Source organism: Nelumbo nucifera, chromosome 1, assembly GCF_055504915.1.
Source record: "Nelumbo nucifera cultivar China Antique chromosome 1, China Antique-T2T, whole genome shotgun sequence".
NCBI lineage: Eukaryota > Viridiplantae > Streptophyta > Magnoliopsida > Proteales > Nelumbonaceae > Nelumbo > Nelumbo nucifera.
Genome location: NC_142649.1, coordinates 153724025 through 153751781, shown reverse-complemented (window position 1 = coordinate 153751781; position 27757 = coordinate 153724025). Strand labels below are relative to the sequence as shown.

Below are 27757 nucleotides of genomic sequence, written 5' to 3'. Positions count from 1 at the left end.
TGTTTTAAAATGTCTAAAACTCACAATGTCAGTAAGTTTTTATTTTCCAAAACTCACATTCCGATAGTGCACGTTAATGCTTCTTAACAGAGGTGTCCATGTCAGCATAAATAACAATTTTCATGACTAAATTACCATTGAATGGTAGGTTAGAGGAAAAATGGTATTTTTCAGTTTTCAATTTTGTTGTTTTTTTTTTGCATTTCTAATGTTTTGTTATAATTTCTGTTTTTTTTACATTTTCTATTTTTCTACAATCTATAAATTTTTGGTGTTTTTTCTACAATTTTCATTTTCTGATTTTGTTTTTCAATTTCTATAGTTTCTATAATTTGAAAATATTTTTTTTTTATTTTGTTTGCAATTTCTATATTTTTTTATATTTTTTGTAAGTTCTATGTTTTTATGTATTTTATATTTGAAAATATTTTTTTGAACTTTTTCTTTTTTTTCATGCCTAAATATTAAAATGGTAATATATTAACACCCGTTAATTTATTTTGTATATATTTTATATTTTTCTATGAAGGTTAAAATGGTAATATATTAACGCCTATTAGTCTGTTTAACATCAAGTTAGTGGCATGGTGAGTTTTATACATTTTGAAAAGTTGTGGTGAGTTTAAGAGAAATGTTGAAAACTCATGGTGAGTTTTAGGCAATTTCCCTAATATTTATATATATTCAGGATGTATATCAATTGGAAAAATAACAATTTTCTTTATTAATAACATTAATTTCCTCCCAAAACATATTAATCAACGTACAACAATGTTTCAATTATATAAATTTCAATACTTTTAAAATGTACGAGTATATTAGGAATTTTATATAGCAATTTTATATCAAATTAGTAACCATGCAATATTATAGTTTTATGAAAAAAAAATTGATATGGAGAGTTAGTGAAAGAGAAAAATAACAAGAGTGGAGCCAGTGTTTTATTTAATCTAAAAGAGAGAGGAAAAAATCTTTATATTTCTATCTTTTTTTTTTTTTCTTTTTCTCTTCTAAAAACATGTTGATCTTTTAAATTTTAATAGTAAAAATCTTAAGTTAAGTGTAGGATACATATAATATATAAGAGAGTGTAATAACATACATATAGATATTAGTATAATGGGAAAATATGAAATTGTAAAATGGTGCATGTCTTGTCATTTTATTTGCCAAGTTGGGCGCCTAGTTGCCTAGTCACTTAATTGCCTATGCCTATTCATTGCCAACTACACTACCTTCCATCACTGTTTCATCCTTTCATTTTGATTCACAACAATTTTATGTTTGGGCAAATTTCTTAAACTATTCTTAAAGTTTAGGAAATTGACTAATGTTATCCTTACTGTTTTAGTATTGTCTTAAAATACCCCTATATTTTTTGACAATTGTCTAAAACCTCCCCTATCATTAACTTTCTGTCACATTCGATCACATACGACACTATGTGACCATTTTTTTTAATTCCAAAAATACCCTTTAGAGTCTTCCAAAAATTCCAAGATCTGAATAAGCCAAAGAGATCTTGATTACAGCAACGCCCCACATCATCATTGCTTCAATATCAATTTCTCCCGATGACTATCATTGGTCGCGGCTATGAACTTTGCGGGATCATAGTGATACAAATCTGTTGTTGATCGAAGAAAAGGGAGAAGGCAATACAGAGAGAGAGAGAGAGAATAAGAAGGGGATCAAGAGAGAGAGAGAAGAGAAAGAGAGAATAAGAAGGGGATCAAGAGAGGGAGAGAAGAGAAAGAGAGAATAAGAAGGGGATCAAGAGAGGGAGAGAAGAGAGAGAAGGAATGAGAGAGAAAGAAAGAAATCTATATTCTATACAGATCTGCCGCTGACTTAAGAAAAGGGAGAAGGCGACACAGATCTGCCGCTACAACGAGAGTCGCAACGGTAGAGAGAAAATGTGTGTGTGTTTAAGAGAGAGAGAGAAAGAGAGGTCCTCAACCTTAAAGTTGATGCTGAAAACAATGAAGTTGGGGACCTCCACCTTGAGAGTGGCGGATTCGACGTTGTCAGTGGAGCTTTGAGACCAAACTATGGATGTCCTTCCCTTCCCATTTCCTCTCAAGAATATATAGGGCTTGTTCTCGGGTATGAAAATCTTTTCTCTACATTAATTAAGAAACATCAAAAGGATTGATCGATGAATCATCTACCCTAGCCATTAAAAACACTGTTTGACCGATCAAGTATATATGGCAGTCGGAAAAATCACTTGTACTCTCCTTTCCAAACATGAACGATGATCCATCAAGAGTTCCCTTTTGGAAAAAGAATAGATAGCAACTTGCATAGATTGAAAATTTCCGTTGCCGTTGATATCAACCTTTATCGTTCAATTGGTGTCGATCTTCTCCGTTAAGAGAGGAGAATCAATGACCTTGTATGCAGAAAAACCATAAACAAGAGATGAAATGGACGACATCCTGGCAGAGTTCACACCTCCGCTCCCGTGGATGGGAAGGAAGCATCTGGAACTCGAAAGACAACATGTAGAGAGAGAGAGAGGGAGAGAGTGAAGAAGGGGATCAAGAGAGGGGATGAGATAGAAAGAAAGAGATCTATACAAATCTGTCACAAGAAAAAGGGGAAGGTGATGAAGTGGCGGAGAAAGAAAACACGAGAGAGAGAAGGAGATTGAGAGAGGGAGAGAAGAGAGAGAGAATGAGAGAGAAACAAAGAGACCTTTCAATAGAGAGAGGGAGACAACACGTGGGAGCTTTTAAAACTCCTATGTTGTGACCTTTTGAGTTTCAAATTTTAGGGTTTTAAATCTCTGCTGCCCCATCTGATTCTCCTTCATGGTGCAATGGCGTTTGGACGTCAAAGCTTCTGAAACCCACAATTGATTCTAGGAAAAAGGGCTTCCTTTCCAAGAAACCATGAACTAGTTTCGTCAATTCTCTGTCTCCCTTAAATCCAACCACAGTGATTTTTTAAGTGGCAACCGACGAGATCAGCAGCGACGACATTATCGAATAGCTTGAACTATGCTTACCACCATTGGGATGGTAATTGTGGTAATTGCTTTTTGATTGAGGAGCTGTGACAGAGGAAAAAGAGAAGAGGGTGAGAGAGAGAGATTGTTGCAGAATTGAATTGTCGGTGGAGCTTGAAAATCACAGACGATGTCTTCTACTGAACATGGAGTCTGAATTTTCTGAGTGATGGACAAAATAGTCTTTTTATCTTTCTATTAACAGACACTCACACTGATGGTGATGGTAAAGGAGGGCACATTTGATAACTCTTTGTAAAGATCTGAAGTATGAAATATTTACTTTTTAGATGCTACTCTCGTTTGTATTGCACCAAAGAGGTTAGCCCGGCTCTTAATGCACTTAGACATGTTTTAAATGTGGCCAAAAGACAAAAACACCCCAACATTGTTTTGGAAATGACACGTTATGCCCCATTTTAAATACAACCCTAAACATTTGTGTTCTTCTCCGCCGACGAAGACACACCTTTGAAGATCTGCTCCAGGTATGTCTCAAATCCACTTTCTTTTTTTTTTTGCTCATTTTGCTATTTCATGGAGATGACGAGTGTAGCGAAGATAATCTTCATGGAGAAAAAGTATAACAACAAAGGCCTTTTCGTTGATCTAAGTGAGATTTGGAAATGGTAGGCACCAATTGATCCAAGTGAGAAGCTAAACAAAAGTCGGAGTCTCAGAGACAGGAAGAAAACGAACAACAGGTGAGAGGAATGGCTGGTGCTTCTCTACTTTTGAGCTAATGGTAGAAGGCAATGTAGAGGATCAGAAAAGTAGAAATGTTGTGAAACCGGGAAGAAAAGTGGCAGATTGGAAAGGGGCATTGAATGATGTGATGAAGAGTTTTCCTACCAAGTAATAGGGGTTTCTGCTTCCGTTCCAGTTGAAAGCTTCCATCCTCAACTCCGGGGGAACTCAAGATGAGATTTTCATGGTGAATACCAAGTTCGGAAAGACATTGATAGAAAACAGGAACCGTAATGAAGTAGATGTCGGTGAGGGAAGTTTTGTCATCAGAATAGTCAAATTTCCGTTCAACCTTTAGAACCGATCATGTTCTCAACTAGGTAGCAGCGATGCGTGGTGGGGCTTTGATTACTTTGTTGTTACACTAATTATTAATTATTATTTAATAATTATTTTAATTTTTATTAAGTATTAATTATGTAAATATTTTTTAGTCATTAATTATTTTATTAATTTTAATTGTGTTATTTTTAATTATTAATTATTTTAATTTTTATTAAGTATCAATTACTTTAATATTTTTTATTAGTCATAAATTATTTTTAATAATTTTAATTGTGATATTTATTATTTTTTATTTATATTATTTCAATATCATTTTGAATTTCATAAATTATTTGATATGAAATAGTGCAAATTGAACTCAAAACTATCAAATACTCTATTCTAGGGGTAAAATAATAAAATCAAAGAACTTCGGATGCTAAATGGTTGATCCAACACAAATAACCTTATTTATTCAGAGCATCTAAAAAGTAGAAAAGCATTATGACTCTTTTCAGATTTCAGACACTTTTAACATCTTTCTAATTTTTCAGATTTTAGATTTCAAATTTATCAAACGCCACCGAAGATTTAGTCAATTGTCAAAAACAGTAAAGGTACTTTAAGACAATACTGAATCAGTTGAAGTATGATTAGTCAATTTCCTAAACCTTAAGGGTAGTTTAAGAAATTTACCCTTTAGGCTCAGTTTGAAAGGAGTAATAATACAAATATGCATAGCCCAAAACCTTATATTTTGTATTATTTAGTATACACTTATACTGTACATATTTATAATTGTACTCTTTCCAAACTGAGCCTCATGTTTTTATTCTCATTATAGAATGCTTCCTCCGTTTACTTATTGTGCAAAACAATAAGTAGCAATTGTTTGAGTATCGAAAAAAGGGAGAGGGTCATGGGCTAGAGGTTAAATCATAGGTAATAAATAGAAAAATATTATTAAGTTATAAATAAAAAATTTAGAAAGCACAAACTATTAATTATCTTTTAAAACATTATTAAATTCAACACATAATATCATAGGAATTGTAAATTCCCAAAACCCAGTCTCCACTCCAAAATCTATTTTTCAAACAAAACAACCCACCCCCTATATTTGAGAAAGCCTAATATCAATGTCTTGAGGCAGCCACAAGATTTCCTTAATTTTGGTCAGACAAGCGGAACTGTAGATCCGCCTAAGTCATTCCAAATTTGTGGCAATCAAGCCAAGTGGCATATTTAATGGGGAAAGTTCATCTAGCCATCTGGAGTCCTGCCTTACAACCACCACCTATCCATCCAACCGTTCATGGGGATTGGATTGGGGGTTCCCACGATAATATCAATGTCTTGAGGCTAGAAGGTGATTTGGGGACCTGGCCATTAAGGTCAGTCTGTCAGTACTCAGTAGTTGCACATCCATCGACAGAGGGTGGTTTCAGACATTACTCTCTTCTTTCTATCTAGGGTCTACCAATTTCTTTTGAATGGAAGTTCCTCCTCACTGATCTACCTACAATATGCAATCATCGGTCTGTAAATGGTATAATTACAGTGAATAACCCAAATGACAATCTGGGTATGTATTCTCTTTGAAATCCAGTTTGAAAGGTAGTACAGATTCATAATTACTATTGCAATTTATAGAAAACTTCTTTCTTTTTTCATAACCTTTTAATTTGGTAAGTTTTGGATTTTTCATTTTTGGGATAGGTGATTAGGGCACAACCCACTCCCCAGTTAAAAGACAAATATACTGTTTTGGTTTCTTGCCTCGTGTCTCTTTTATTAGAGCTGTATAGTAGTATAACCATTATTTATAATATATACTATTTTATTTTAAATATAAATAATTATATATATCAAAATTTATACAGAATAAAATTTCAAGATTTCTTTTTTCATTCTTTTTGTATATCTTACTAATTTCTTTTAATTTTTTCAATCCTTAAAAAATAAAACGTGCTACCCATGACCCAGCCTGGCCCAATACAGCACAGGCCCACCTGGGGTCATGGGCCTCATGGCTTGAGCCAGGCTTCCCTTTTGAGGGGTTCCAGCCTTCCAGGCCAGGCAAGCACGGCCCCGCCCAGGCCCGGGCCCATACATTACACCTCTATCCTTTGTGCTACCAAAACTGATTCCGTACAACGTTTGTTGATCGGACCAATATTCATCATTCACGGCAGTTCTTCTTCTTCTAGCTCTGAAGCCACGTTCATCTCTCTCTCTCTCTCTGTCGCTCTTTTATGTGGACACAATTACTACTCTTTCCCTTACTTGGAGTGCCGATACAACTACCCTCCCTTTCGTACGAGGATGGAAAGGATTTTTTTCAAGTACGGAACACTTGAGAATCAGGTAAGAAACCTTAATGAAGGAAGGGGCATTTCGTGCAATCCTTACAAAGGGGTACGCCCATTTTCAGCAATGGGAACCTAACAATAGTAATTGCTCTTTCCTTTCTTCTGATTTAAGTATACAAACCCTGAATGGTTTAGTACTGAATTAACTTTTTAGTTTTTATCAACCAAATTCTTCTAACCAAGTTGAATTATCTTTCTTGTACAACTTCCATGTTTTTCTTTTTTGGCTTGAATGAAGCTTATCACCAATTACTCTGTTCGGAACTTAGCCATGTCTGAGGTCTCTTTCAGAACAGATGAACCTAAGGACTTAAAGGAGCTTCCATGGCATGGCTTGGACCAAACGCATTAAGTGTTGGGCCTTCATATGACCTCTCTTCAGGCAAAATGTGTCCTTTTCCCTAGTATGAATGTGAGCCAGAATGCCCATGATGCTTGCATTCAGAGGTTAGTGGTATTCACTTGAGTCTGGGTTTCCTTGATCGGATTGGTGCCCCATGTACAGGCGCCCCACATGCACATCTCAGTGTGCATCGGGAGATGTTCCCATATTTGTTATTGGGAGATATTTTTAATATACGGGGTGAAATGGGCTGTGGGACACTCTCCGTGGGGCCGGGCGTTGATGTGAATTCCTTCACACCCATCTTAGGGTCTTTGTAGCTGTATATTAAGAACATCTTTATACTTGTGTTTTTTATTCATGGGACATATTTTCAATGCACAGCTGTGAGGATAAATTTGTAAGAAAATCTGAACTCTTATTCATTCCCCCAAGTCCAGATCTGCTCCTCACAACTTGTCCCAGCCACACACCGGGAACATTTTTTGTACTTATACATTATTGTTCATAGGCGATGTTCCCAATACACAGTGGGATGTGGCTGAGAGATTTTTGTATGACCACCAGTTCCTTGGATCAAATCCCCTTCCATGGCCTACTTAGTTATCAGGTCTGGTCCCTTCTGATAGTTGAAGACAGCTGAGCAATAGAAATATCACAAAAGATATATACTGGTTAAGCTGTCATGACTATATTTCAGCTATCCCCTCCAAATCAGAAACAAACTAAACCTCTTTAAGAGAAAAATAAAGAAGCAAATTAAGCCCATATAATCTTAGATCCCATTTTGGAGGGGCTGATTCGGCCTCTTTGAATAGTTTATCCAAAGCGCATTAAAGTAGCTGAACCAACTTAACTGAATCTTCAGTTAGAGGATCCTAAGTGGGAAACCGGACGGGTTGGAAACAAAATCATGCAGACCAGAGTGAGCTACCTATCACGAGTAACATGCCAATGCTCCTAACCAGTGTCCACCGGTGATAAATAGCCTAGCCCACTGTGCATGATTTTATCTCCAGCCAATTTGAATCTGGAGAGACGACCAAACCAATTCACAAGTTGGCTTTCCTTGGTTCTCTAATTGTTCTTATGACTGAGTTTGAAATGAATACAAATACAAATATGTAGAGTGTAAAATCTTATATTTTATATTATTTTGTATATATTTATACTGTATATATTTGCATTTATACTTTTTTTCCAAACTGAGCCTATAACTTTAAAACTAATACTGTTATTATACTTTCAGGTGTGAAGAACGTGGAATAACCAAAAGGGTATGAACCATTGAAGACTACCTGGAACTGACTGGGTTCTTTTGATAGTCATCTTGGTAGTTGTAAAACACAAACCGGAATTCTGGAACCCAAATCAAACAATTAATTGATTTAGGAAAAGTCGCCAGGTTTTACTTTTACCTTTCAGCCTCAGGAAATACAAATATGTAGCGGTGCAAAACCTTGCATACGGCGTTTATAAACTTTGTATTTGTATTCTTTCTAAATTGAGCCTTAGTTTGAAAGAGCGTAAATGCAAAAATATACAGTACAAAACCTTGTGTACAATCTAAACCTTGTATTTGCAATTTTCACAAATTGGGCCTTGTAAATTTAATTGGAGATTTATTGGATTGGCTTTGATGATGTAGCAGTTATTTTTATTTGTAAAAGTAAAATCATTCATAATGGTGAATACCCTATTAATGGACTCCTGATGTCCTGTGTTCCTGCCGATAATAACTCTGTCCACGTTTATCCACAACACACTACTCGCATGCATAATACTATGTAGAAGAATGAGATATTTCCATATATAGCTGCAATGATATGTGGATAGTTAGACATGGGCAAAATTATCATGGGCAGGAGATCCAGACTCTTATCAATGATATGCTGCATGCACAAGAGTAAAGTGAGTTTTCTCTTGGATAGATGATCTCTGACTCATTCAATGCCGATCCCAAGTCCCCAGTTCCTGCTCTTAGAGCTAAAAAATCATCTTAAACATTTTGCAGCCGTCTTCTTTGAAAAATTCGCTAATTTTCTGCTTGAACCAATGATCTAGGTTACCAAAAGTGTTTTCTTTTTATACTTTTAGGTTATGGTGTGTCTCATTTTTATATTTTTTAAGGAAGCTAATCAAACTGCGGATTAAATGATTCATGAAACTCTCTCTTCTTCTCTTGGGATCATTGGTTCAACCATCCAATTAGATTTTTCAAGCTACAAAAGTTGAAGATAAAGCTTTCAACCCTCGTTGTATAACATTGCTCTCCAAATGCTTTCCTTTCACCTCACCAAAATGGTAAATAACCAAATAAGTGTTCTGATTGTCATAAAAATAACATGCATGATTTTTAAAATCGAACCGGTCAGGAGTCTGGTTATCGGGTCGAACGGTCTGACCGTTTGAATCAAACGCTTGACCCATTTTGACAAAAAAAAAAAAACAGTCAAAACTGTTCGAATGATTCGAACAGTTAATCGCCCGATTCAGCGGTTCATTGACCAAAATCAATGGTTTTGAGGAGAAATCTAGTTTTTGGGAAAAACGAAACTGATGATCACCTAACCGGTTCCTGATTTTTTCGGTCTGACCATCCGGTCCGGTGCGGTTTTGAAAACCATAATAACATGCTTTATCAATGTCATGAAAACTTGGACCGAATCAGATGGTTGGATCATAATGAATAGAATCGGTAGCCAAAACAGTTTTTAGGTTTGATTGGTTCTTAAAAATGTTACTTGACTAGTTGATCTAATACATCTTAGATGCAAGTGCAAATCTACATCATAACCTATACAATTTATTGCTCCAAGATTATTTTGATGTAAAATAAAAAAACCTTTAAATGATATTTGTTATTTTTGTAACTTTTTCTTTTATTTTGAAATTTTGATTTAGTGACTTAAACAATTCAACTAGATGGTTGGACTGCTTGATCCATGACCTAATGACAAAATTCGGTTTGTTTGGGTCAAACCTAACATATTCAAACAAGTAAAAATGATTTATGAGTTCTGGCAATGTTCTGAACCTGCAGTTGAACCACTGAAGAACCATTTGGCCCGGTTAGTGGGTCACTAGTTAGAGAATAATTCTCTTTTTCAATTCTCATTTATGGTACATATCTTTGTTTAATATTATGGATATAAAATAATACATTCATGCCTATTTTTGCAGACTTTTCTATTTTTATATCTTTATTTATTTAATTTATTATGTCACGGATTGACCCATTTGACGTATGTGATTGAACCACTGATCCACCACCTGAAGAAAAAAGTGACTCAATTTTTAGGTTTCTTTAAACCATTGACCATAGAATGAAATATTAAAGTCAAAGATTGGAAGAAATTCTGTTTTTAGCCGTCTAACTTAGGGGTGCAACACTGCAACTTGGGCAGACTCGGGTTGATGTTTTGTTAAAATTCGAATGGGCCCGGCCCAAAAATCTGGCCCGATGCAGTGTAAAATCTTAAAGCTGGATTCCGACATGCACCTCTAGTCTAACTTTTAACTTTCACTCTACCTCCAAACAATCCCTTACCAAAATAAAAGAGAGAAACAGAAACAAGTTCATCCAAGAATGTTAGCTGGCCCTTTACTAATTGGGAATAGTTTTGTCATCACAGAACGACCGGATGGCCGGATCCAGCTTGGCACTTGACCATCCGTATTAGAATTTGGAAAGGAAGAGGAATGGCACTTTTGTTATTTTGTAGATAAATAGGGGGAGAATATTATACATTTAATTTTTTAATTATTTTCTTAGGCGCGTTTTCACTAAGATTTCTCCAGTAAAGATTAGATATCGTGTGACGTTGGAGGTAAACAGGGGGGGGGGACATGCCACCTGGCACGCGTCCTGCTCGTGACTCTGACCTCTCTCTAACTCCTCTCAACCTGTTACTTGTTACTCTCCTTGCCCTTGTTCTGTGGTCCCCACCACCCACGTCATCTGCCCGCTTCGTCTGCTGATGTCAGCCTTCCTTTATTAGGTTCGGGTACGGAAGAGCTACCCGGAATTTCGAAGAATCTCCGTAGCTTTCACACTCTTGTGCTTAATTACCCAACTCTCCTTCCTTTGCCATAGTCAAAAGATTCCACAATTTCATCTTCATATTTTGATGGCTGCACGAATTCGGGTCCGGTTCTAAATTTGGCCATTGAGCCACGGTTAGATGGTTTGTTGCGTGGTTCAACTGTTTTGATTCATTTAAATCATGGTTTTTAAAATCAACCCTGGGTCGAGTGGTCCGATCGTTCGAACTGAATGGTCAGTTCATTCTAACAAAAAATAAAAAATAGTCAAAATTATTGAACGGTTCGAATAGTTCAACCACCTAGGTCAGCGGTTTGCTGACCAAATCAACGGTTTTTTGCAAAAATTCGGTTTTGGGGAAAAACGGAATCAATCACCTGACCGGTTCCCGGGTTTTCTGGTCCGACCGTCCGGTCTGATCCGGTTTTGAAAACCATGATTCAAATAAAATGCAAATGAAAGAAATTAAAATTAAAAAATAAGGGTATTTGTATACTTAGGGGTCTGAACTTTGAATTATGATAAAGCAAGTATTTTTAACTTTTCAAAAATATATACTTTATGTCCAACTCTATACGTTACAATGAAGATAAAGTTATGAAAATACATATATTTAAATTCCTCTTTTGTTCAGTACTGTTCATCTTCTTCTATCTCTGAAAATTGAATGAAAATCAATGGCATCAAACTAATAACTCCCTTACATAAACCAGGTATAGCTTGCTCTATTTCTACCATTAATACCATGCTATGATAATGAATCACAAACTTATTGGGCTAATTCAACAGTGTGAATGATAGGAATCTTGCCCAAACAGCTAATTGCTTCTTGCTATCTTCCCCTCTCAACTGAGAACCAAAGAACTCAATTGTCACCTCCGGCCCCTCCCCCATCTCTCTCTCTCTCTCTCTTTCTCTCTCTCTCTCTCTCTCTCTCTCTCTCTCCTCTTCTTCTTCTTCTTCTTCCCCTCTCTTTTTTTTTTCCTTCTACCCTCTTCATCTCTCCTTACGGAAACCTTTTTCTACCTTTCCCTACCTTTTTCCTTCAAACCAAACATAGCCTAAAGGAACGCCACCACTACCATCATCCCCACTATTGCTCTACCATTACATTGATCATCCCCCCTAAGCTTTCCATAGTTGGACATTCCTTCTCACCTCTCTCTTCCTCTCTCAATCAATTGAACAATTTGCTTGCTAGTGATTCTTCTTCTTCTTCTTCTAAAAACTCAATGAAGGAGAGGGCAAAATGGTCTCAAAAGTAATGCAAAGGATAGTTTTACGATTTTTAAATGTTTTGAGATGAACACACCATTACGTGTTCTAGATAATAGATAGAATGCTAACAGTTGGATTACATCTAAGCAACTTATGTCAAATAAGTATAGGCTATAATTTACCTAAAAAATAATTCATATTACCTTTTAAAGCTAACTTATGTCAAATAAGGGCAAAACCTATTGTGTATAAATTACATCTAAGCAAAACATGTGAATCAAAGATAAAAACATGTCACAATTGACATCTTTAACATTGTTACAGTTGGTAAGTGTCCTTGCTATTGCTTTACCATTAGATCAATCACCACCCCCTGGAAGCTTTCAATCCTCTCTCAACCAATTGAACGATTGTTGGTGATTCTTCTTCCAATTTTCCACAAGTAGATTGGTTTGGAGACTCAATGAAGGAAGGGAAAAGTGGTCTAAAAAATAATGCAAAGGATATTTTGAGGATTTTTCAAAAGGTAAATTACAAAAACCCTTATTGTACTATAGGCTCAATGACAAATACCCCCTTGAACTTTCACTTGGCAACAAATACCCCCTTCGTAAGAGTTCCATTAGTTAACTTCAAAAAGATTCTCATTCACCTGTTTAATTAATTTTTTTTGGCTGGATTAAATATTTAAATGAAATGGTAGAGATTTCTTTTTGTTTCTAATGGATATAAATTTGTGGTTTCATTTGGTTTTTCTTGATTTATTGGAGAAAGGAGTGGATATTTTTTGTATTTTAAGATGAAGAGAGACGTTCATGTTAGTGAAAGGAATCAAGAATTTAAAGGAATTTTTTTTTTCTATGCTAGTGAAATGGTTCTTTTTATTTTAGCTAGTTTCATTTGGAGAAAATGGAGCTATTTATGGTCAATTAGGTTTAAGAGAGAAGGGAAAGGAAAAGAAAATGAGGAAAGTTCAAGCAGCCATTTAATTTAATGCCTTATGTCATCTAATTTAACACCCAAAGGGGTATTTACCGCAAAGTGAAAGTTTAGGGGGTTTTGTAACAAATGAAAGTTTGGGGGGTGTATACATACATATCATCACATGCTTTAACTAGTTAATGGAATGCTAACAGTGAGACACTGAGATTTGAGTATAATTTACCCAAAAAAGTCATATTTTATCTTTCAAATCTAATTTATGTCAATATAAGGGCAAAATCTATGGTGTATGAATCGCACTGAAGAAAAAATGTGAACTAGCAATAAAACAATACATCATACTTGACATTTTTAACATTGTTAAAGTCTTAATGGTAAGTGTATTTTATAAAACATGAACAAATGAATAGTAAGTAGATCATGTGGCATCTTTAATGTATTTGATCGAAATTTTGATTTAATGTGCAAGAAATATTTGTAAATGCGTTGTACTTGGATTCCAAAATAAGCTTAAAAACAATAAACATTACAAGTTATATAATAGGTATTGATACTTGAGGCAAATCTGACCAAACCAACATTAATTTCTAAGAATTGGGCAACCTAAAAACTATTTTAGCTGCCAACTCTTAATTGATCTAAGGGTCTAGGTATTCAGTTGCTTTGAGTCTAACAACAACACTAAAAAGTATTGATCATTAGGGGTGAGCATTCGATTTATTCAGTTCAGTTTTGAACCAAATAAATTGAAATTTTAAAAATCGAAATAAAAATATGAAAATCGAATTGAAACCGAATTACAAGAAAACTGAATTTTTTTTGTTCTGTTTTCAGTTATTTCAGTTAAAAACCGAATTTAATTAATATATAAAATATTATATATTATAATCTATAATATATATATATATATATATATTATATATTATGAATTTGAATTTTATTGTAATACATTATATATAATATATTAATATATAAATATACAGTATATTATATATTATATGTTATATATTACATATTATATAATGAATTTTATTTTTTCGATTAACCGAATTTCTAACTTTAAAAACTAAAAAAACCAAAATTTCCAATTTACTATTCCAGTTTCAACCGAATAATGCTCACCCCTATTGATCATCATTCATGTTCAACATCCTAATATGGGATGCATTAGGCCTTCTCTCTGCTCCAATTCTGTCCTACTCCATGAACAAGCTTATTGTTGTAGAAAACTTATAAATCACACACAGACCATGAAGAAGACTAGATCTGCATCCACAAGATGCCACTCACATAACTTCCAACATAATCTATAACCACACGTCTCAAACATGTTTTTGTATACTGTCATTGATGGGCTCGTACTGGAGATGTGTGGCTATAGATCATCTTGGAAGTTGTGTGAGTAGTGTCTTATGGGTAAAAGATCCGGATTCGACCTTAAATTAATAGGTCTGATGATAGGGTTGTGTATAGACATGATGATAGAGTTGTTTCATATTTGAAGGTAGTAACCAAAGTAAATTTTGGTATCATATAGAAAAATGAAAGACTTGCTATTGATTATAATCATTCATCTTTCTATGCATGGGCAACAACTAGTGGGTTCCTATTCTTGTTCTTTTATGGTTCCATCAACTCCAACCAAGGAAGACAACTGACCTTTCCCTAAGTCAACATTCATGCACCACCCATTGTGGGAGTCTGTCTATCTACACCAACTTCAGCATGTAACATCCCTATCTTCTCTCTCAACAAAAGGTTTCCTATGGATGGCTGCACCAGTATTTCACCCACTTGGTAAGAACAATTAATTAAGATATTATCAGACCCTATACTAAACACTATTCATTGAACTGCAGCATCAAGTGTCAATAACTAGGTTTGAATTGCTCTCTATTTTTTTTAACTGCATGTGATGGTTGTGAAACCATTAATAACATCCATATCTATCATACAATATAGACTCTCTATAATAAGGTTAGTGGACCTCAGATACACCCTATTCTGTCTCTATTCGAGAAACCTAAAATAAAAATGATTGCAGGATATATACACTCACACTATTATTGGTTATACAACCCCTAACACAGCTAGCTTTGAAATGCAGCTAATCAAGACTCATATTAATGGGCAATCACTTTTTTTATTTATGGTGTATATTAAAACCACGTTACCCATATTTAAGATTCTCTAAAATATATCAAAAAGGATAATTTCCTCTTTTTTTTTCTAAAAATAAAAAATATTCTTATTCGAAGTAAGGCAGGTTTTGGGATTTGGGAGAAGAGCTATTCTAAATTGTTTAGCCCATTTCATCTAAAAAATGAAAAGCTATTTAATATTTTGTGGGGTTTCATTTTGTGTACCGTACCGTGTAAGAATGCATTTTTTATGATTCCCACACGGCTGTCTCCTTTGAAAATCTTTGCCAAGTGGCCAAATCAAGATTCACCACCGTCAACCCTAATACAATAACAAATGGCTTGTTGAGGTTCTTTCAAGAAACATGGAAACTATGCATTCAAGTAATCGGTCTTAAGTCTCCTAAAAACTTATAATTTTATTTGAATATATATACACATATGAAGAATGTCTTAATATAAAATTGTATATGACAGGGAGTCATTGTTACACGAATTGAGTAGTGATTTGGCTAACGATCTTTGATTTGATGGTCCCCAGACGATTTGCATGTCTCAGTCCATGCTTGGATGTCGGCGCCACTGTTTGGATGCATCATCAACACTCATCTCCTTGGGTCAGTTCATGATGCATGAGCTTAGCCTGGATAAAGGTAGCCCGACATTTTATGGAATCTGAAGTGAGCAAGAACTGAAAAAGTTGCAGACCCAGACGAGGCCAAAAAGAAATGGGTCTAATGGGACCCTACTTTTTCTGACCCCCACCGCAGACAAACATACAACTAAAAGGGGATTCATGATTTCATCTTGGATTAGGTTGAACCGGTTTAACCTAATACAGATCCTCTTCTGGTTGGTTCATTGGTTGGGCACAATTTCTCTCTAATTCTCACCCTCTCCACTAGGGGCGTTCATGGTTCAGTTAATCAAACTGTGGGACTTTTTTTGTAACCAAACTGGTGCTATTGGTTTTTTGGAAAATCGGTGACCGAAACTGAGCCAAAGCCAATTGGTTAATTGGTTGATCGGTTCGGTTAACCGTCAATTCGGTTTATCAATTTTTTGATTTTTTAAATTTTACAATATATATTACAAAAATATATATAAATATATATAAAATATTAGATTTTAAATAATAAATAATATATCATATATTATAAATATATATTTATATATAATTCATATTTATTAATTTATAATATATAAAATATAATATATATATATATAACATACATAAATATATACAAAATATATAGAAATATATGTATATCGGTCGGTTCGGTTAACCATTAATTCTTTATATTAGTTAACCGAAACTGAACCAGTACCTTCGGTTTTTTAAAAATACTGAACCAACCAATTCGGTTAACCGATTTTTCAATTTGATTTCAGTTGGTTCGGTTTTTTGGATTTTTTTGCTCACCCCTACTCTCCACTCTCATAAAACTAAAAAGAAAAAAAAAAGTAGTTTATACTACAAATTTTAATTTATTTAGTTCGGGCTGTGTTTGGTTTTGAAAAAGAACCCAGATCTCTTTAAAGCAAAAACTCTATATACACAACATCCAGTTACACATTGGGAATATCTCCGATATATATAAAAAAAAAAATTATGTCTTTGAGACAGTGGTTGGATCATCAAAATCAAGAACCGAAAACTGATTTTAGTCGTAAAATAAGGATAACTTAAAATCATTTGTTATATTTATTGTAATTTTTTTTATTTGAGCAAAACCAGACAATCGAACCAAACCATTAGATTGTTCAACTCGTGACCCAGTGACCAAAAATGGTTTTATATCCGATCCAAGTCCAACAACGCCGTATTTGATGATTTAACCAAGTGGTTTGACTGGTCAAATGATAAAAACCTCGGACCCAGTTATCGGGTCATTTGATTCAATGGATCGACCGCCTGGTCCAAAGACTGATCATCATAACCATTTGATCGAATTCCCATAAAATCACAACCATTTGATCATTTATGCTATTTTTGGATGGTTTTGGGTCCAGATCCAGGCTATGGGAGTAGGGATGTCAACAGGTTGGGTTTGGTACGGTTTTGTCTCAATCCTAACATGATCCTCCAGTGCCTCAACCCGGTTTTTAAAATGTATGATTCTCAAACCCGACCCGACCCTATGGGGTCTAACCCGATATCAATCCAACTAGACATGTAAAATTTCAATTGCATGTTTTAAACATATTTTGGAGACATAAAATTCATTAATTTACGTAAAAAAATTGCTTTATAGATTTTATGGTATCACTTTCCCTTTTAAATAAGAAAATCCAAATCAATATGCAAGTAAATCTTAACTTTAAAACTATAGAATTAGAAGTCAAAAACTTACAAGAATATTTTGCATAAATGCAGGTATCGTCACCCATCGGGACGGGTCAGTCAAAACCTAAACCCGACTCGGGTTGAAGAATTAAAACCTAATCCAACCTTAAATTGAATATACTTGACCCTAACTCGGTCGGGCCAATCCGAGTTATCATTTAATCCGACCCATTGACATCCCATCCAGAGTATGGAAACTCTGTGGGCATTGTTGTGATTCCGTTTAAAAGGCAGGGGCAATTATGTCACAACCCAACGGTAATTATTCTTGATTTGATTTCCGCTTTACACGGACAACGACAAGGACGAAACTTCAGTGAAGCAGTGAACCCACGCTTCTCTTTCACACTAGTCACTACCGTCCACTCCCAGCCGAAAACTTTTAATCGAATAGAAATTCTTTTAATATTTTCATGGTTAATTAAATTACGATTAACTTAATCAATAATCTAATCATGATTAACTAATTTTAATGTTTTAATTAAATTTAATATAATATTATCTCCTCTCTCCTTTCTCTTTTCCTTCATTTCTGGTTTTTCACGTTACAGTAATACTAACCAGTAACCAGCACGCTCTCTCTCTCTCTCTCTCTCTCTTTCTCTCTCTCGTAATTGAAGCTGATAAATGAGTCCGAACAAATGAGAAGCTTTCAGGTCCGGAAAAGTCGGTGCAAGAAGAGACCTTGTCTCTCATGGAACACTCCTCGCACTTTCTGAGCGTCGCCGCTGTAAATCCGGCGAATCTCCGGCTTGGTTTCCATTGTTGATGTACTGGAATGTCTGACTCCGGCAGCTCCCCGGTGGCGTAACCGAGATCCTGTTGTACAAGGTCTCTCTCTCTGTCCTTCGCTGAGGGGTGGATGATCTTTTGTTGTTGCGAAACTTGCGAGATGTTGATTGGGCTCCGTGATTCCTTTTAGGATCATGAGAAGTACTTTTCCTTTATTCCTCCTTTTTGAGCTTCTGTCTTGCTCTCCCCATCAAAGTTAAATCGTTTTTTCTTACAGGAATTGATTCTTGTTCTTTTTTATGCTTTCTGCAGCTTTTTGAAGTTATTTTTTGAGTTGGGTTTTGCTTTTATGGTCAAATCTAGTGGCTAATTGTTTTGATTTGGTTGATCATGTGTCTTTTTAGGTAATGATTTCTGCTTTTCTTAGTGATTTTCGAGTTAGTTTCTACTTTTGGGTGTGAATCTGGTCACTTTTGCAGCGTTTATTTCGTTTCTTCTCTGCGTTTTATAGTAATTGCAACTTTTATCAATGGGGTCTTGTGTTATGTAAAGATAGTTTTTTTTTTTTTTGTAATTTTCCTTTGAGGCTTCCGGTGTTGATTTTGGTGCAGCTAACGTCAGTTTCGATGAATGTAGGTGATTTAGTTTATTAATTTAGTGTTTTAGCCATCAATGTTGCCCTTTCATGTAAATTTGCAGTATTTTTACTTGCAAAAAGAGAAAAATGGTTGTAGTTTCCAGTTGCCTCTTTGTCTTTGGCTTATTTCAGTGATTGGGGATGATTTCTTCCTTTACTTTCACGTTTCTCCCCCACAATTCCATCTTCCTACCTTCCATTTGTTCCTAAAGTGTTCTTGTGATTCGGATTTCCCTTCTTAATTCATTTTTATGATGACTTCTCAATATTTAGATATTTATTTGTAATTTTCTTTCCGGTTATTGGTGGGTAGACCTCAATTAGGACCTGAATTAAAGTTTATTTACCTGGAAAAATTATCGAGGCGTCAAGCATTTCCTGGTAAGCCTTGGGCTTTTAGATGATGTTGCAGGAATTCGAGATTTTATTTGATCAGTTGATCTTCTAATTCTCTCCTTTGTATTGCACGTTTCTCATCTAAAATTAAGGGTTTAACTATAAAACATGCGCTTTGCCTTATTTTGGTTTATTCTTGCATTTACCTTTGTTTTAGATTCTACAGACCTTTTTGTGCACCCCTATGTTATGTTTCTAGACTTGAAAAAGTAGTTTTTCTTTTATTCAAAATTCAGTTTTACTAATTTTTGGACTTCAATCTACTATTTAGTTCTTATTTTCAGCTATCCATTTTATTTCCTTTTCTATTTTTCTGGCCTAGTTTGTATAGCTGGGCTAAGGCTGCAGATGGAGCTCTTTTTGTGTTTATTTGTGTTTTCTTTTTGGCATAATGCTTGAATAGCAGACTTGGTTGACATGCGTTAGCTTCTTTTTCATTTTTTTATTTGTTGTTTTCTACCAGACGTCTGCAGTACATTTTAGAAATGGGATTGATTTCTGCTATATTTTCCTTTTCAGGCACTGAAATGCATATGAACGGGATGCAGCAGAGAAGAGCTCACGATCTTGATAAGCCATTTCCAGGATGCATGGGAAGGATGGTGAACTTCCTTGATTTAAGCACTGGTGTGGCTGGAAACAAACTGCTTACAGAGAAACCACATCGAGATTGTAATTTTCTTTACATGCATTTCTTTCCTTTTCCCCATGACGTGATGTTCCTGCCGGTGAAAGAAGCTTTAAAATATCAATTTGCTCATTTCTGTTTCCAGTTTCCAAATTGGCTTTTTCTTGGGGAAAAGGGACCTGTTTATCACAATTTCTCCTGTGAAGTTTTTATTGTCATAACTGATGGAGAGCATCTTAGTAAATTATGGTGCAATCATGTAGTAGAAACAAGACTCAAGTTTAATATTGATTACAACATTTGCTCTGTCTTTTTGATCAGTGACCAATAAAAGTTCACTTCAATGCATACTCTTGTACTGTCCCACTTTGCAATTTGACAGGTTTATTGGATAAAATTACATATTTCAGCAAGCTATTAGACAGAATTTGACATGTGCTTCCAAGTTCCTTTATTTTTTTTTCTCTTAGATGTCACATGTATGCACATATTATAGTTTCAACTTTGACATATATATTGAATGATTAAATGGCTGAAAGTGAGTAATCATATATCAATCTACCGGTCTATATAACTGATGCTTTTATAGTTACTGTCTTTCTGATGTAGAGGTTAGTAACTGTTCCTTTTTTACAGAAACATAAATCTTTGTTGGCTTGAATGTGAATTTGTCTTTTATTTTCTGATATATGAAATCATATAATTTTGTGAAAAACCTATGAGCCTATCAGAATAAGTTGTAAGAACCAGAGAAAATAAAAACAAATTGACTGATCACTTAGGATTCTGAAAATTACATTGACACTCCATTTAAGTCAATTATCATTCTTTAATTCTCCCTACATCATTCATCATTGGTATGTTTTTAATGAGATTGTTGATATTAGAATCTTACTTGCTGGCATCTGCTAGTGGATGTTGATATAGATCTGATTGATGATCAGGTTCTTTTCTTCCTAGAAGTCAATCAGAAAAGTCAGATCCCATCAGAGACCAGATGGACAACAAACCAGTAAGCTTTTTGAGACCTCATAATCATAATAATGTCAGAAAATAGATCAATTCAATGCATGTTGTTCTTAGGGTACTGAAGATCAGTCAGTAGTCATTTGACCGTAGTAGTCCAAAATGATATCCTGACTCCAAATACGTTCTGTTTGGGGACATGCAGATAGGATACGAGTTGAGGAGGGCTTATTCAAGCAAGAAATCAAGTGGAACACCCATGAAGATGCTCATAGCCCAGGAAATGTCAAAAGAAACAGAGTCTAAACAAAAGCCACCTGGTGTAGTTGCCAAGTTGATGGGGCTTGAAGCACTGCCAGGACACCATCCAGATTCAACAGGACAGAGAATCCAGCAAAAAGGTTGTTTACTGAATTCTTTTACTGAACCCGAGGCAATATTTAGATATCAGCATCAAGAAAGTGACATCTCAGACAGGGAAATGCAATGTGAGATTCATCCAGTTCTGGAGCATAAAGAGTACAAAGATGTATATGAAGTTTGGCAGAAATCACCGAAAGGTAACCACACTAAAGATAAATCTCCACAGAAGGGAAGACAAAATGAAAATCTGAATGAGAAAAAGATGGCTTTTGTACGTCAGAAATTCACTGAAGCAAAACGCCTTGCCACAGATGAAAAACTACACCAGTCTAAGGAATTCCAAGATGCATTGGAAGTTCTGAATTCCAATACGGAGTTATTCCTTAAGTTTCTGCAAGAACCAAATCCACTATTTTCACAGCATTTGTTTGAACTACGATCTATTCCCCCACCTACTCAGACAAAGCGCATTACAGTATTGAAACCTTCTAAGAATTTGGAAAATAACAGATTTTCCGAACTAGAGAAGAAGAGTGAAAAACAGATAAAGAAACAAACACAAGTGTTTGAAGAAAATGGGTGGGACAAAGAGAAGCCTTGCTGGAGTCCTGTGTACACAAAACAGAAGGTTGATATTTCTGCTCAACCAACACGGATAGTGGTCTTAAAGCCTAGTCCCGGGAATAACCATGACATTAAAGCCATTGTTTCTTCCCCTCCCTCTTCACCAAAGTTGCCACATAATCATGATTTCTGTGATGAAACAGAAGATAACGAGGCAATAGGATCAAGAGAAGTGGCAAAGCAGATCACACAGAAGATGCGGGAAAATTTGAACACTCATCAGAGAGATGACACTTTACTATCCTCTGTGTTTTCCAATGGATATACTGGGGATGAAAGTTCATTCAATAGGTCAGAAAATGAGTACGTGGAAGAGGGAAACATCAGTGATTCAGAAGTCATGACTCCAACCCTAAGACATTCATGGGACTACAATAGGTTTGGTAGTCCTTATTCATCCTCTTCTTTTAGCCGGTTATCCTATTCTCCAGAGTCATCAGTTTGCAGGGAAGCAAAGAAGCGACTTTCAGAAAGGTGGGCCATGATGGCATCTAATGGAATTAGTCAAGAACAAATACAAGTCCAGAGAAAGTCAAGTACATTAGGTGAGATGCTTTCTCTTTCTGATGCAAAGAAGCCTGCAAAATCTGGTGAAGAAGGTCCTGATGTGGGCTTGAGCGTCATTAGTAGCAGATCCTGTGGCGATGAACAAGATCTTATGGCACCACCATCATGCTTGTCAAGTGCCAGGGATAAGGATGAAGGTGGGGAGGTATCTCCAAGGAATCTACTAAGGTCAAGATCTGTTCCTGTTTCTTCTACAGTTTTTGGGACAAGGTTGAATGTTGAAGTTCCAGAACCTGATGTTGGCAAGCCAGTTGTTCCCAAGGAGTCAAAGCCAAAAGGCGGGAAGTCAACATTCAAAGGGAAAGTTTCAAGTTTGTTTTCCTTAAGGAATAAGAAATCAAGCAAAGAAAAATCTAATGCATCACCCTTGGCTGGCTTCCAAGGTGACTCTCAGTCTACCCCTGCTGAAATGCCAGGGATTGCAAAACAGCATTCTTCAGAAAGAAGTGATGATGCTCCTCAATGTGTTACTAGTAGTAGCCTTGAAGGTGGGGTGTCATCAAGCCGTACTTCTTCACCAGCTTCCATATGTTTAGGAACAAAACATGGCACTTTCATAGACGAGGTATGCCAGATTGCCACTATTTGTTTTAAGACGTTTTTTTTAATTGTTTTCAGGTTACAACGTATGTTCCTTGATACTTAGGTTCCATTTGTTTCACCATTAAAAGAATGCAGAGAATTTTCAGTATGAAATGTATCAATTTTATTTCTGCTCTATTTCATGGATGAAAGGAAGCTTTTTGGCACTTCAAATTGAAACAAATGCAGCCTCAAGGATCTTTCTGTCTTTCACATTTTAGTTGGCATATATTTTGGAGAAACTTAGACTATTGCTAATTGCATTCCTTAAAACTTTCTCCCACTCAATCACCTTGACCACCTCTGTGCAGAAGTTTGATTTGTTCCTTTATGCATCCCAATGTTTTATGCATCTCTGGATTTCAGATCCATATGAATTTTCTTAATTAAGGATAACTTTTCAACTCTGTAGGCAATATCTATAGCAAACCAGGACCAACCAAGCCCCATTTCAGTCTTGGAAGCACCATTTGATGATGATGTTAATACAACTTCACAACCCTCTGGAAACATAAAGTCAGATCAACAGGGTAAGTACTTGAGACCCTACCAAGCTGACAAATTCATCCTTTATTCTTGAATCTATCTAACTAGTGTGTTCCCTCCAGCAGGGTTATCTGTGCACCATCACTCACTTAGATCAAACTTAATTGACAAATCTCCACCAATAGGATCCATAGCACGGACACTGTCATGGGATGATCCTTGTTTAATAGCAGCCAGACCAAATTCATTGCACTTATCTAGGTTTGCCACTGAAGCAGAAGAAGAACAGGAAAGGTTCTTGTTTGTCCAGGTGTTACTCTCAACTGCAGGCCTGGATTACGAGGAGCAATCTGATGTGATCTTTTCCAGATGGCATTCAGAAGAGAGCCCATTGGACCCATCATTGATTGAAAAATATCTCAGCCTGAAGGATGACAAGGAACAATTACATGAAGCAAAGCGCAGACAGTGGAGATCAAACCGGAGACTGCTATTTGATTGTGTCAATGCAGCCCTGATGGATATCACAGGATATTCATCAAAAGCAAATCCATGGGTGAAGGTATCTAGCACTGTTCAAAGTAAGATTTTGGTAGATTCTGTAGTGACTCTGGACAAAGTCTGGAGCTGTGTGAAGGAGTGGTATAGTAACAGTGAGGGAAGGTGTTATTCAGATGAAAGTGGGGACAGAAACAGTCTGGTGGTGGAGAGGATGGTGAGAAAGGAGGTGGCTGGAAAGGGGTGGGAGGATCTTATGAGGTTGGAAATAGATACTTTAGGTAAGCAAATAGAGGGAGAGATTCTGCAGCAGCTTGTGGAGGATGCTATTGTTGAATTGACAGGTGGATTGTGTTGAAGCTTGTACTTTATTTTCTTTTTTTCTCTATTATTTATGTAGTGTGATTGCTATTTAAAATCATGATAACCTCACCAACCTCAATTTCTTTAAATGCCACAAATTCTCATGTGTATTGATTAAATATTTGGTTTTCCCAGCAAGTATATAAATATCTATATTTACAATGACATTAAGGCTGTTTCCTTCCATGTCTTTTATTTATGGCCTGCTGCTGAACTGCCTTTGTCTTCTTTTAGGGACCCCTTGTTGTCTCTAGTATGTGCTTCTAGAAACTTAAATTACTGTAACTAGGCTCTACTGAGCCTTATCTCAATCCTTACAGTAATTCCCTATTTATCAAATTTGGAAGTTCCACAAAAGAGGTCCCACTTGATCTGTATCTGAAAAGGATTTGCTTGCCCAATCTGTACGTCTACAATTGTCACATGAGCATCACAGGAACTTCACTTTCATGTCGGTGGGGCTACCATCCTTTTCATTCAGTTCCTCTTGTGTGGTTCCCAATTCGTCCATTCTACCAAACTAATCAGAAAGGGAAGTAGACATTTATCAAAAAAAAAAAAAAAACAGAAAGGGAAGTAGAATGATTTGGCCAAGGAAGCTAGCTATAGTTTGATAATGGTGAAGATTTTAGGAGGATCAAACAATTCTTTTCCTTTTGAAGTATGAAGATAGAGATTTTAACACGACTCATTAAACACATGGCTCATTCCATCTTGAATCCAAGAGCCCGAGTCCTGGCGCTATTTTCTTTTCTTTTTTTTTTATTTTTTAAGGACTGATTGGGCTATGATAACACACACAGTTGATAGATTCTAGGCTATATTATTCTCACAGTCCACTGTCCACCCACCATAGTGAATTCTCAGTACTTGACTGTTGAAAGTCATGTGGCAAAACATTATTGCCTGCCAAAAACAGCTGTTTTGGGGGCTATAATCGCCAAGTGGGTTCTGATTAGTCTGATAACTGCCCGTAAGAAAAGCTTAGACAACCTTATTAATATGCAACTGAATCTGATCAGGGATACTGATCTCTGAAATGGGTCTTTAATATAAGAAGAATAGAAGAAAGAGGGCACGTTAGTCTTCTTCTTAACATGTGGAAATGTTGTGGCTAGCAGAGACAATCAACGAGATAAAAGTTAAGTGTGAGACATTGGATCAGGCGCCTTGTTTATTGGACAGTGTTTTAGTGCTTAATTAACTCAGGATCAGTCTGATACTCAGCCCAAATAGAAAAAATAAAAAAAAAGGATGAAAGCATCAATAAGAACAACAAGTCAGTAATTTAATAGTTCTGCGAAGTTTCTCGGACTGGTGGACTGGTAAGCATGAAAACACAGGTTTGAGTCTGAAACCAGTCATTCATATGAAAAATAAAGGCTCAGTTTGGAAATAGTGTAAATACAAATTTGTAGAGTGCAAAAGATTGTATTTTGTATGTATTTGCACTCTTTTCAAACGGAGCCAAAATGTCAAGAAAGTTAGGACTGTATCCAATTTAGGCTGCATTTAGCATTTCTTATTTTAAGGACTAATCTCCCTTTTGCCAGTTAAAAATTCAGTGTTCATGGGGACATTTTAACTGCAAAAAAGAGATAAATCCTTAGAATAAGGAGTGCCAAATGCAGCCTTATTCCTCCCAAGACCCCAGATAGCTGGGGCCTTCCCTACACGAACCTACCTATTCTGCTACATAGGTGGATCTTGTGACGATCTTGACCATCCATTAGATAGGGGACCCAATAGGGATGCAAATTGGGAACCTGATTTGAAGAATTATCACTGCATTGCACTCAAGTAAGGATGAGCATTCAGTTTTATTTGGTTAATTGAATTTTCAATTTAGAAAACCAAATAATCAGAACACTTAAAAAAACCAAATTAACCAAATCGAAAAAACCAAAATTGAAAATTTCAGTTCTGTTTTTTGGTTTTAAGTTTTTAACTAAATAATGCTCACCCCTTCACGCAAGATAATAAAATTCAGTTAATTTGTTTTTTTCTGTTAATTGAATTTTCAATTCTAAAAATGAAAACCAAAATTTGAAATACTCAAAAACTAAATTAACTGAACCAAAAAAAAAAGAAAAACTGAAACTAAAAATTTTGATTTTAACTGAATAATACTCACCCCAAAGCCCAAGCTTTTAAGGGTAAACTTATTCAAATTTTAACAAATTCTCAACCCAAACTCGCCCAAGTTGCATCACACAGTCAACCCCACATTCATATATCAGTTATATGTCCCACCTTGTATTATTTCATGTACATAACAATGTAAATGTGCCTTTCTAAAAGACATTAAACACTGTGGCGTTATCCAATTTTATGTGTCATTACCTTAATTCTTTTGACCAAAATGTAGACCACTATTTTGTGATTGGACCTTCAATGTTGTGCCTGTCACTATGGGTCTAATGTGTGTCAATGGCTTCCTACCTACCAAACAGCTTTGGTCCCCCAATCTTGGCATGGAGATTTTTTCTACTTTGTCATAATCTGGTGAAACTGCATCATGTTTGGGCTAAATAAACAGCACTTTGATATTATTAAGGCTCAGTTTGGAAGTACAAATATATACAAAATAATAGAAACTACATAGTTTTGCACTCTACATATCCTTCCAAACTGAGCCTAATGCATTTTGAGGCTTTTAACATTTTTCTTTCATTTTTATTAAATTTTCTTTAGCCATCTAATGCATTCAACAAATACATGAGCATAATAATAATAATAATAATAATAATAATAATAATAATATCATCATCATCACCATACACATGACAAAATTGTTTGAGACCTATAAATGACCTAAATATTCTTTTGCTGCCCTTTAATTTATAAGGGCAAATTTCAGTGTACAATATTGAATCGAGAGTGGAGAATATCACTAGATATTTCAAATTAACATAATACGATGAAAAATTGGCCAGATTCATGCTATTAAAAAGTTTGGAGTGAAAATTTCAGCATATTTTATATGTAAATATAGGTAGAAATTATTTGTATATATAAAAAATAAGTAAAAAATTTCTATATACTTGCCTTGTCTTCACATCTAAGGGTGTCAATAGGCCGGTTTTGGAATGGACCCCAAAATCAATTTGGACGAACTGGATGGAGAAAAAAGACAGTGGATTGGACCTATCCGGTCCAAAATATTTATTAGATTGGACTGGACCTGGTCCATCCATAATAAATTTATATTGGATTTGGTTGGATTAAGTCAATATCTGATCCATTGATATAAGATAAGAATATAAGTGTCAATGGACCAAGTTTGGGTTGAAACCAATCTAAATTAAAATGAATTTGAACAAATTGAATGGTCCAAACATTGAATTGGACCCATCCAAAATAGTCCAAATTATTTATTGGATTGGATTGGACCTGGTCCATTTGTAATGGACTCATTGGACTATATCAGATTGGACCAAATCCAAAAAAATTAATTTATATTCACATATATTGTATATTTTT

At 35.4% G+C, this 27757-nt stretch overlaps 1 protein-coding gene and 1 long non-coding RNA gene across 7 annotated transcripts; both read left to right on the top strand.

The window, feature by feature from the left end:
* The first annotated feature begins 1544 nt into the window (after positions 1-1544).
* On the top strand, positions 1545-8374 carry LOC148804017 (uncharacterized). Its single transcript, XR_016080429.1, has 2 exons — positions 1545-3501; positions 3647-8374. It is a non-coding gene; the product is annotated as an uncharacterized LOC148804017 (long non-coding RNA).
* A 9586-nt stretch (positions 8375-17960) lies between these two features.
* On the top strand, positions 17961-24441 carry LOC104587645 (uncharacterized). 6 transcript variants are annotated; one of them, XM_010245342.3, is made up of 6 exons: positions 17961-18263; positions 19717-19869; positions 20770-20837; positions 20997-22910; positions 23340-23457; positions 23536-24441. In XM_010245342.3, exons 2-6 carry the CDS (start codon positions 19725-19727, stop codon positions 24267-24269), a joined length of 2979 nt encoding a protein of 992 aa, XP_010243644.2. In that variant the 5' UTR covers positions 17961-18263; positions 19717-19724; the 3' UTR covers positions 24270-24441. The 6 variants fall into 6 exon arrangements, with proteins under 6 accessions (XP_010243644.2, XP_010243642.2, XP_010243641.2 ...); XM_010245340.2 differs by having other exon boundaries at positions 17961-18365; positions 23539-24441; XM_010245339.2 differs by having other exon boundaries at positions 17961-18365.
* Positions 24442-27757: the final 3316 nt, after the last annotated feature.

Bases quoted from the DNA above. Each gene is read 5' to 3' on its own strand.
- LOC104587645 (XM_010245339.2), top strand. The intron at 20,838-20,996 runs GTAAGCTTTTTG...GGGGACATGCAG, and splicing joins ACCAGATGGACAACAAACCA to ATAGGATACGAGTTGAGGAG. The intron at 22,911-23,339 runs GTATGCCAGATT...TCAACTCTGTAG, and splicing joins ATGGCACTTTCATAGACGAG to GCAATATCTATAGCAAACCA.